Consider the following 10985-nt stretch of genomic DNA (forward strand, 5'->3'; position numbering starts at 1 on the left):
CCCCCCCGCACCACGCAACTGTCTACCTTCGTGTGCCCTTCCCCCTTGATGTGCGTTGTCACCCCGTGTGCGTGTGTCCCCCCGCCCTGTTTGCGCAAAGTTTTGTGCGGTAGCCACCTTCGTTTGTTTCGCCTGCGGAGCGCAGGCAGACGTTGCAGGAGGAGCGTCGGCGCGAACACGCGGAGCAGTTGGAACGGCGGCGTGTGTTGTACGAGCCGTCTTTAGACCCGTCTAAGCAGAAGACGGCGGATGCGAAAAAAACGTTGTTTGTGGGTCGATTGAGTTACGAGACGACGGAGAAGAAATTACTAAAAACATTCGAAGCATATGGGCCGGTAAGAGATATCCGAGTGGTAGCGGACCTGGAGGGGAAGCCTCGAGGATACGCATTTGTTGAGTTTAAAAATGAAGAAGGAATGTGGAACGCTTATAAAAATGCAAATCAGAAAGTAATTGATGGACGGGCGGTACTGGTGGATACCGAAAAGGCTCGCGTCGTTTCAGGCTGGCTCCCACGACGTCTTGGTGGTGGTGAAGGACCACCCCGCAAAGGCGTCAAGGTTACTCGCGCCGCCGACCACCGAACCGAATATGCACCCGTGGGTCGCGGCGGAAGGGGACGAGGTCGCGGTGGTGGTCTCGCCCCTCGTGGAAGCACTCGTGGACGCGGCTTCCATCGCGGCGGAATACCCGGCCGTGGCGGTTCGGAGTACCGCGGCCGTGGGGCCGGCATCGGTGCACGTCGCACCACCGGACCGTACGACCGTAGTAGCTACGACGGCGAAGGCCGGCGTACCGCTGGCTTCGGCGCAGCCACTGGCCGCAGCTCCTACGGGGAAGGGCGCAGCTCCTACGGAGAAGGACGCAGCTCCTACGGAGAAGGACGCAGCTCCTACGGAGAAGCACGTAACTACGGCGGCGAGGGACGTAACTACGGCGGCGAAGGACGCAGCTCCTACGGAGAAGGACGAACCTACGGCGAGAAGACCACCTATGACAAAGGCTCATATGACAAGGGCTCGTATGAGAAAGGCCCGGGCGCCCACGACCGAGGCCATGGACACTATGACAGCAGAACCTCACACGACCGGAGCGGCTACAAGTCCACCTTCCCCCCCGAGAAATCCATGCCTTACGCAACAGGTGGGTCCTATGAAAAGGGACAATATGAGCCGCGATCGTCCCACGACCGAACCTATGACGCTCCTTGGTCGTCAGGCAAGTACTCCGGATAAAATGACCCTCAGAAAGCCGTTCGGGACCGCTACATATGCTTCGATTCTGCCGCCCTACAAAGCAGACCCGCTAGTTGGGGATAACTCGGACTTTGGATCACTCGGACCTTGGGATCACTCGGACCTTGGGATCACTCGGCTACTGCTGCTACTCCCTCATTACAGCTCAGAATTGACATCTAAGAAAATGCTAAACGTGTGCTACCAAGAGCTTACCAACCATAGCTTCTCATATTGCTGAAGGCGCCGTGGCAGGATCAGGATGACCGGAGGAGGAGTGCCGGAAGTCTCAGCAGATGAACCCGTGCTGGCCAGAACCGTCGGATCCACGTAGCTGACCGTTGTGTCCGTTCCCTGGAGAAATTGTAGTTAGCAAGACGAGGAATTCGGTTACAGCTAGGGCCGGAGTTCGGCTAGGGCCGGTATTCAATTCTTACCGCTGAGGGACCAGTGACTTCCTCAAGTCCGAACCGGGAGAGAGTATCGAGCATCGATGTTTCGTATGTAACAGCTTCCTTCAGTTGCTTAACGCGGTCTTCCATTTTGCTGGCGCTGTCCAGATACGCGTTCAGCCCTTCCGACGGCAAGGTAGGGGCTGCCGTCGTTGTTGTCGTAGGCAACATGCTTGCTACGTCCCCAAGACCGACGCTGGATAGCAAGGACCCCGCCGATCCACTACTCATCAAAGATGTAGCCGTATCGAGCAACCCGGCCTGAGCTGAAATGGTGAGCGCTGCTGTGCTACAGGATTTTTCTCACACTGAACGGCCAGAACCAGTAGTATTAGACGCATAGTAAATTTGTTCAATTCGTTCGATCACGATAAGCACACACTTTTCGGCGCGGGCCGGGAACAGGCAAATGACGAAATTAGGTAATGTCCGATGTAACGTTCCGTGGCGCTGACTACCAGGACCTTAGTAGTCCTCTATCCGTCTCTGATTTGAGAAATGCTATAGAAGTAAGTTCGTCCACGGTTTATCGGTGGACATTGCCGACTTAACGATGCAAATTTTACCCCCACAAGAGCGATGAGCTCCTCGGCTTGCTGCCCGTACGTGTGGCATGGTCCCGTACTCATACATATAACATGGTTGACAGCACTCGGTGGCATAGTTCACGGCATATAGCGCGGTCCTCTACACATGGTAGTACGCCATCGCTCGTGCGCCATCACCCGTGGGCTCGCTCATGCTATCTAAATGAGTTTAGGAGCGCGATTGCCGCATACTGGAGTTGGAGGAGTTGTTGGGGGAAGCTCAGCAAATGGCAAGTCTTGGAAGGGTGGAGTGTACAACGGACGACATTCATACCCGGTCACTGATCGACACCTTGACGCGCAAAAAGGACTCCCTTCAGCTCCAGGTCAAGAGATTACAGGAGGAATTCTTGTCTACGACTCTGCAGTTCGACGCAGAGATGTCGGAGCTGCGCGAGTGTCTCCTTCGCGGGGAACAGAAAATAAGAGCACTCACGGAACGTGAGCCGTCGGACCAACAGACAGACCCCAGGAAAAAATGGACCACCCACTCCACCACGCACTTCAGCCTTCCCCAGCAGCCGAGGAAACTGTCGATACAAGCGATGCCACCCGTCACACTTGCCTTCCAAAAGAAGCGCTGGTCGATCCAATGGCGGAACAACCGGGTCTGCATCAGAAAACTCGACCTCCTCACCTTCGACCGCGCTCCTAACGACTTCCCGGTTCTCAACGGCCTCCAGAAATACTCATTGGCCACCTCCTGCCGCACCCTACCACCGCGACAACCACCATCAACCATACACCAACGATCCATGACCGTCCATGACACCAGTGCACAAGTTGGCTATTACCAAGAGCAAATCTATGAACCTGCTACCAGACAATATCCTGACGACGACTCCGACATTAGCACAAGAAGGAGCCTACTCCACCAGCGCTTGCTGCAACAACGTCTCTACGCTAGCGGCTTTGACCAGATACCGATCGCCCCCAAAGACACCACAGTTCGGCGGGAAGATGTGGTAGAACCCAGCACCGAGTCGTTTCCTCCACTGAGGCCCCTGTACCGATCGCCGTCGTCCCAGTCCATACTGAACCGATCTCAGCCACCTGCGGCTTCCGGTGACAGCTTGAGCTCTAGTCGATCGGGACTCTTCACCAAAAGGGAAAATGAGCTGGTGGCCAGGCATATGCGGAGACCTCCGATCAGACGAGCCTCTCTACTGTCTAGGTCGCTTTGCCTTGATGATGAACAAAATACTTTCCCCCAATCGCAGTCTCCATTGGCTAAGTGTCGCAGATTTCTCCGATAGGCCACGCGTGGACGGTAAGAAATCACAGAGGCGGACGACTAACAAACCTGGGGAACGTTTTGTTGGGTCTCCTCGCTTTTGTGTCGTTCCTGATCGTTAGGGATCTCCTGGTGTATGGGTCGCACAAAGCTGCAGACGAGAGCTCGTGACTGATGTACATTCCGTCGCTAGGGATAGGAGCTTCTGGACAAGGAGTTCTCTGGATGGATAATGCTCTTTTATAGGGTCTGCAAGCAGAGACCTGCTCTGGTCCGCTCGCACACACAGCCTTCGCGTGATGGTTCGGTATTAGGTCGAAAGAATTCGGAATTAGGTGCGTCGTCGGGTTCAGCCGCGCATGCCTTCGCTCTTCCGGCGCTGGTCTCCAAACGGCGCCGTCCGACCGCGACCACCCCGTGCAGCGTCGGTTCTCGAACGGTTCGTCTTGGGACCGGGGTCCCGCATCGCTTTGGACGACCGAGGCCGACGACCAGTTCGAAGCCAGTCTCCGATGCTGTTGCAAGTTGCGTCGTGGTAAATTGCACGGCGCGCAGCTGGTGGACGCCACAGAAGGCGTAATAAACTCAATGGATTCGGCGCTAGAGGGCCTGGATGACAAGTCGGGACTCGGATCGCGTTTGAGCCACATAAAGCTTAGACATGGAGGCAGCCCTTCGGTAGCCGAGGTGGGCTCTGTTTCTTCCGCCACGGCCGCAAAGGTCTTAAGCTTCGCTCTCTCCAGAAGCAGGGCCATGTCCAGCGCGTCGACTTCTCTCTCCAGGTTCGCAATTTCCATCATTTTAGTCTCTCGATCATCCTTGATGCCCGTCGTCTCCACAAGAATTAGCTTTTCCAGATCCTTGAGCGCTTTGTTGGCGCGAATCGCGATAATTTCGGCGTCCCAAAGGCTCATTTGGGCGCATCGCACACGCGTGTGCTGGGCTTAGCGCGGAACAAATTTCGCGTAATTCGAAAGGGGAGCAAATGGGGAAGTCAAGGGAGGGGCCAAAGGGGGGTAGGTAGTAGCGCAGCAGGGAGTAACGCATTCAAGCGAGGGAGGTGGTACTTTGGTGGCTGCAGTTTGGTCTGGTGCAAGGTGGCTCGGTCGTAGAATGGGCGCAGGTTGCATGCAGGTGGCCCCGTCGATTCGGCGCCATGGGAGTTGGCGCGGGGGAGTTTAGATGCGGATAGACTGGTCCTCAGTTGGTGTGAGCGTGTTGGAACTAAGTTGGTGGGGCGTGTGATTGGTGTGGCCTGTGATGCCCGTTCGCATGCGCACGTAAAGGACATGGCTCCGCAGTCAAAAGACTTTCCAGTGCAGCCGCAAACGCCGCCGGGGGAGGAATGGCGGATGACGCCTCGGCCGGAGTTCATTTCGCCATCGTACAAGGCGGCGGGAAAGCTGGAGAAGAAGGTGGCGATTGTGACGGGTGGTGACAGTGGGATTGGTCGTGCGGTGGCGGTGCATTTTGCGCGCGAAGGTTGCGACGTGGTGATTGCTTATTTCAACGAGACGCGGGACGCCGAGGAGACCAAGGCTGAGTGTGAGGCGGCTGGGGCCAAAGCGGTGTTGCATCAGGGGGACCTGTCGACGAAGCAGGCCTGTATCGACTTGGTGGATTTTTGCCTTAAGAGTTTCGGGCAGTTGGATGTATTGGTGTTGAATGCGGCCGTCCAGCGTGTGTGCGACGACATCCGTAAGATTTCCGAGGCACAGTTAGAAGCGACTTTCCGCCTCAACATCTTTTCGCACTTCTACACTATCCAAAGGGCGCTGGATGTTCTTAAGCCTGGTAGTTCCATAATTATTACCAGCAGTGTCAATACTTTCCATGGCCATGCCGTGTTGCTCGACTATACTTCCACCAAGGCAGCCGAAGTCGGACTCGTTCGGTCCCTCGCCACACCTCTCGCCAACATGGGCATCCGAATCAACGCCATTGCACCCGGACCCATCTGGACTCCTCTCATTCCCTCTACTATGGGCGACCACGTCACCGAATTCGGAAAGAAAACGCCAATGGGCCGCGCCGGACAGCCGAGTGAATGTGCACCTGCCTACGTCTACCTCGCCTGCAACGACTCCTCCTATGTCTCCGGACAGACCATACACATCAATGGCGGCACCGTAGTCAACGGCTAAACTGGCCCCATCCAGATCCAGGTTAGGCCCCATCCAGATCCAAGTTAGGCCCCATCCAGATCCAGGTTAGGCCCCATCCAGATCCAAGTTAGGCCCCATCCAGATCCAAGTTAGGCCCCATCCAGATCCAAGTTATCAGTTGTACAATTTGGCTGAAAGCTAGGCATGTCAAGTTCACCACATTTTTTTATGACTGACTACTCTGATGTTCATAGTGATGCTAGTCTGTCTGATCTCAATCGCACGGCCGCTTGTCTCGGTCTGAGTGTTGACGCGTTGGCGAAAAAAGGGGCGGAGATGTTGTTGAGTGAGAACGATTCATCATCTCAAACCTCCGAGGCCGAGCCTAGAGCCGCTCCCAAGACTGATGGAGACGCCGTGGGCTTCGTCACTGGCCACAGCACTTCGGAGGAGCTGGTTTCGTTGCCCACCTCGACCGAGTCAGGTAGGTCCGGGACCGAACAACCGAACATGAGTCGCCACGAACCGGAACTGAGCGAGCGACAGGAACTGAGCCAGCGACGGGAACTGACCCAGCAACAGGAACTGTGCCAGCAACAGGAACTGTGCCAGCAACAGGAACTGAGCCAACGACCGGATATAGCCCGCATACCTGTGTTAACAGACCAGCAAGGAGCGTCGGAAAGAGCCTCGTCCGAGCTAGCCACGTCGGAAAGAGTGACGTCAGAAAGTGAGCAAAGGACGACGACCTATGCAGGACAGGAGGTTTGTCTCGGACCAAAGCCCGAGTGCTTCACGATCGAGTCAGGTCCCTCTGACCACAGTGCAGACGTGCCCGTGATGAGTCGGGCAAAATTTAGTCCGCTGCCGGCCGTGGAGCGTATAGCGACTCAGGAAGGAGATGCGGGATGGCGACATTCCGATATTTATGAGTGTCTGGTTACGGACGAGAGTGCAGATTTGTTAGGCAAGAGTAAAGAAGAGTTGGAGAAGGTTGTAGAGAAGATTTACACCAGCCTGGGCGTGAACAAGTTGTCGGTTTTGCTCGCCTTACCGGACACGATTCGCATCCGTAATGGCATACCGGTGAAGTTGAACAAGTGGTTAGATTCTCAGACGGAACGTTTGATGGATTTGTATAATAGTACGACGGAAGATTACCGCGCTGAGTGTGAGAGTGTAAGCACAGGGGCTCTTGGTCGGAGTGTAAGCTATTTGTGCGGCTCAGGAGCCGAATATTCACTGGAATCTTTAATTGCGATTTGCGCTATCACCAAAGGCTTACAAGTGTCAGATGTACAGGAGATCACCGACTTTGTAGTACGTGAACATAAAATAAACTCGGTTCTATTACTTAAAGATTTGGATGATGAGGATATTGAAATCATGATTGAAGAACTCAAGACCAAGTGGTCTAATAACCAACTTAATTCAGTGGAGGAATTTTTACGTCATAACATCCGCGAGCTACAGCTGACACCGTCGTTGCTAAAGCTATCTGACTACGTTAAGATGCTCAATAGTCAGCTTGATGCGAAAGTGCTGGAAGAGGAATATCAATTGACACATCTAGAACATGTTTACCGATTAACTACTCAGGATCTAAAGGCGATAATACTCCATGAAAAGCTACCGTTCGGCTTATATTTGGTTCTCAAGAAGTTCTGCCAAAATTATATTAAACATATACCCGTTGATGAGCCGTCTCATCATGGGCATGAAGCGGACGATTACAGGTTAGCAGATAGTTGTATGACGAAAGAAGTTATGTGTAAAGATATTCTATCCAAGGACTCCGGTTTCTTATCTCAAGATGATGATAAATACTTAGATTTAAATTTGTCGTCCGGAGTTATTGACGACCACATGAATGTGAATGCCTTGGGAATGTCTGCTGGAGGTGTACCAACGGGAGGCGTATTGTCCGCTGTTTATTATATTGAGCCTACAGTGGAAGAATTTTTGAATAAAGTGGGCATCAAGTATTGCCATCCATACGGGCAAGTGGAGACAGCCAAGAAGGTTCTGTTGGACGAAAATTGGATCGGCAATCTAGACCAATTGCGTGTGCTGAGTGATGCTTGGTTCGATCAGCTGAGTATTTCCCCGGCATTAATTCGGAATATCATAACGTCTTTGTATGACCCAGAGATTTTGGGAATGGGTCTGGTATCATACGCACCGCTGAAAGCTCTCACGAAAGATCGGATTAACCGAATCATTACCAACCTCACGGCAAGCTTGGAAAAGGCGAGCGTCCATCCGGCTGAAGAGCGGGGATTTAGTTTTAGTCTTGCCCCCATTCGACAACCACCTTCACCGATGACAGGGGGCCCTTCAGTGAAGACAAATGTGTTACGGGCGCTAGTACGTTTGTTTCAACACCTACTGTTGACTCCGGAAGAGCCGACCAAGCGAGTTTTACGAAAAGATAATCCGATATTTGACCAAGTTGTGAAACACGAGGGAGCTAAAGAACTCATTCTTTGTCTCGGCTACACAGAGTATGAAACTCTCTATCTACTACCCGTATTGCACGTAGAAACTATCTCTTACGTACACGAACTCTTCGTCAAAGAAATGACTCCCAACGTCAGAGACCTCTCGACCTCTCGACACGCCAATCTCACGCGCCAGGGCAGTCTGCCGCCTCCGGCCACTGTCCCTCGCCCCGACCTGACTGGCGACCGACAGACAGACATCGGCGACCGCAACCGAGCGGCCGCCACCGCCGCTCGCTCCACTGGGACCGCGCATGAGGATAACACGCCTAAGCAGCTCCAAGAGCCCACTGGCTCTGGCATAGCCAGCTGGTTCTCACCGTGGAAAAAGAACTAAATTCGGTGGTTCGCAAATTTTTGGACAAAATCTTGAGAGACGCGACAGTCGACCTCTAACCAAAACAGATGTCAGCGCCACAGAGGAGAGTCAGCGCCACGGAGGAGAGTCAGCGCCACAGAGGAGAGTGATTGCCACCAGTCTGGGTCGAGGGGGAGTTTGTGCACACACGAGTGCTGACACAAAGATCCGTGTTTGCAGGCGCGTGGTAGAGGCGGGTAATAGAACCGGGAGGGTCAGTCGTTGCTTACCGTTTTCGCGGGCGAGTTGATTGAGTTTGTCCTCGGTCGTTTTCTTGTGGAAGAAGCGTCTCAGGCCGCTGCCACCTGTTTCAACGCGTTTGGGTTGCATGGGTGGCGAAGCGGCAAGACGGGGGGGTGGGGAGACTGCGGCGAGGCGGCCTGAGCTGACGTAGTCGGTGGCGAAGGAGGAGTTGGCAGCGGAATGTTCCCGGTAGGGGCTCGCGTCGAGTCGTTCTTCACAGCCACCTTTAAGGTGGGAAGCGTGTATGTCCAGAGATCTGCGGCCGGCTCCACGTCTAACGGTGGGGCCGGCTGACTGTTCGCGATGTATATTTGTTGTAGGCGAAAGTTCTCTGTACACGGCTGCCGATTGATCGCGACCAAGTGCAGCATGGGGCGCGAAGCCACTGGCACCAGGAGCGTAAATTGGGTCGTCTAGAATGCCCGTCCAAATCGAGGCACCTATTGGCTGTGGGTGCTGCTTAGTTGGGAACAAAGGCGTCGCGCGCGCCGTGCTCGAATCCAAGTCTAGCCCCTCCAACGGAATGCCCCACACAGACTCCTGATACGTATCCGGAGGCGTCGGATGAGTTCGCACCTCGAAGTTCAGAATCGGAGGAGCGTTCCCGCTCCGCGGAGCCTCCGCCTCCCACCGCATCGCCACCGAGTCCTTTATCACCGGCTTCGTGTTCCCCGCCAACACATCCAGTGGCAACGACGCCACCGCCGCCGACTTTCCCTCGTGCTCCAATATAAACCTATGGTATAAAGGTCACCACACTAGTCGATGTTGTGGATAAACTTCGCCGTACACGGTATCGACCGTACACGGTATCGACCGTACACGGTATCGACAGGGACCACACACCCTGTCGATACACCCACCCGTGGCGCAAGTGAGAGGTTACATAATTTTTCCAGAGTTGGTATACGGATAGTCGAAGGTCCCTTCTTGTGAGCAGAACATCGCGTTAGTCACTGCACCTTTGTTTAAATCCGCCTGTTTCTTTCGGCCATTCAGAACGCAACAAATTGTCCACGCTCCCTAAGGTAAAGAAACACGTACAACGAGATTGAGCGGAAAACTTTGGTGGGGAAATAGATCTTCGGGCGAACATAATTTGGATAAGAGCAGGGTGGTTGACTCGGGGTGGGGTGGTTGACTCGGGGGGGGGTGGTTGACTCGGGGGGGGTGGTTGACTCGGGGTGGTTGACTCACACTTTTGCCGGTGAACTGGGTAACAGTATGGACCTTGATGATGATGCTCTCCGGACGAAACATTTTTGGCTACGAAAATGCAGCGCCTCACGATCCGGATATCGATTGCGGGTCATGAGTGTAAGGGACAGAGAAAAGGTTCACTCACCGGCTGGTGCTTCCCCAATGAGGGATGCAGGAAACTCGACTTCTTGGTCCTCTCTCCCTCTGCTGCTTACCCCAGTCCAAGACCTTATGATATTGGATCGTACGCGTGCGGCCCAGACGACCAGAGAAAGCCACAGACTAAAGCCGGTTACTGTCTAGCCATGACCTGTAACTGCTCACAACATCTACTCACCAATCCGTAACTACTCAACCACTCCACAACCTACTACTCAACCTACTAGTCCACAACCTACTAGTCCACAACCTACTAGTCCACAACCTACTACTCAATCAACAACGGGTGACATCTATGCCTTAGGGTTGTTTACTACAATGGAAAGATAGTTGAAGAAACATGTACGAATATTATTTACCTCGATGCCTCGCTTGGGAAGGCCGCTTTTCCGTGCTCGGTTGTGCCGTTGCACATACAGATGGACCGATTACAGAAATGTCTAAGTCAGATTCGGTTTGTTGAAGATGGACGTATAGAACTGCCGGAATCGTTTCAGCACATTGATGGTGGCAGGTCACCGTCGTATTCTTGCAGATCGCTGGATGACCTGGCGGTTACAGATTGTCTAAATATACTCAACAAATCACGGATTCAGACCCGTAATATTTACACTCACTCATCTAACATGTGTTTACACACACATGGTTGAACACACACATGTGTTTACACACACATGGTTGAACACACACATGTGTTTACACACACATGGTTGAACACACACATGTGTTTTACACACACATGGTTGAACACACACATTACAGAGAGTATTTGTACAGCGTGTTTTGGTGTTCAGGTGTTCAGCAAATTCCTCGTTCGAGTTTTTCTTACGGTTGATGGGCGTTCCTTGCGTTATTCTGGGTTGGTGGTGCAGTGTGGTTATGGAGTACACAAGGACGATGTCACGTTATTC

General features: G+C 53.5%; 6 protein-coding genes across 6 annotated transcripts; 3 read left to right on the top strand and 3 right to left on the bottom strand.

Annotated features, from left to right (window-relative positions):
- Nucleotides 1-113: 113 nt before the first annotated feature.
- Nucleotides 114-1235, top strand: GNI_074580 (RNA recognition motif protein; the record flags this gene model as incomplete). The annotated part of the gene is made up of 1 exon (XM_011132145.1): nt 114-1235. A coding segment is annotated over one exon (1122 nt), but the record flags the coding sequence as incomplete, so codon positions are not given.
- Nucleotides 1236-1648: 413 nt separating this feature from the next.
- Nucleotides 1649-1858, bottom strand: GNI_074590 (hypothetical protein; the record flags this gene model as incomplete). Its single annotated transcript, XM_011132146.1, has 1 exon — nt 1649-1858. The coding sequence occupies one exon, from the start codon at nt 1856-1858 to the stop codon at nt 1649-1651; it is 210 nt and encodes a 69-aa protein (XP_011130448.1).
- Nucleotides 1859-3552: 1694 nt separating this feature from the next.
- GNI_074600 (hypothetical protein) lies at nt 3553-4422 on the bottom strand (the record flags this gene model as incomplete). Its single annotated transcript, XM_011132147.1, has 1 exon — nt 3553-4422. One exon carries the CDS (start codon nt 4420-4422, stop codon nt 3553-3555), a length of 870 nt encoding a protein of 289 aa, XP_011130449.1.
- Nucleotides 4423-4797: 375 nt separating this feature from the next.
- On the top strand, nt 4798-5652 carry GNI_074610 (short chain dehydrogenase/reductase family oxidoreductase; the record flags this gene model as incomplete). The annotated part of the gene is made up of 1 exon (XM_011132148.1): nt 4798-5652. One exon carries the CDS (start codon nt 4798-4800, stop codon nt 5650-5652), a length of 855 nt encoding a protein of 284 aa, XP_011130450.1.
- A 297-nt stretch (nt 5653-5949) lies between these two features.
- GNI_074620 (PUB domain protein) lies at nt 5950-8451 on the top strand (the record flags this gene model as incomplete). The annotated part of the gene is made up of 1 exon (XM_011132149.1): nt 5950-8451. One exon carries the CDS (start codon nt 5950-5952, stop codon nt 8449-8451), a length of 2502 nt encoding a protein of 833 aa, XP_011130451.1.
- A 90-nt stretch (nt 8452-8541) lies between these two features.
- GNI_074630 (hypothetical protein) lies at nt 8542-9351 on the bottom strand (the record flags this gene model as incomplete). Its single annotated transcript, XM_011132150.1, has 1 exon — nt 8542-9351. The coding sequence occupies one exon, from the start codon at nt 9349-9351 to the stop codon at nt 8542-8544; it is 810 nt and encodes a 269-aa protein (XP_011130452.1).
- Nucleotides 9352-10985: the final 1634 nt, after the last annotated feature.

The sequence above is a fragment of the Gregarina niphandrodes genome (assembly GCF_000223845.1).
Source record: "Gregarina niphandrodes unplaced genomic scaffold scaffold00013, whole genome shotgun sequence".
NCBI classification, from domain to species: Eukaryota; Apicomplexa; class Conoidasida; order Eugregarinorida; family Gregarinidae; genus Gregarina; species Gregarina niphandrodes.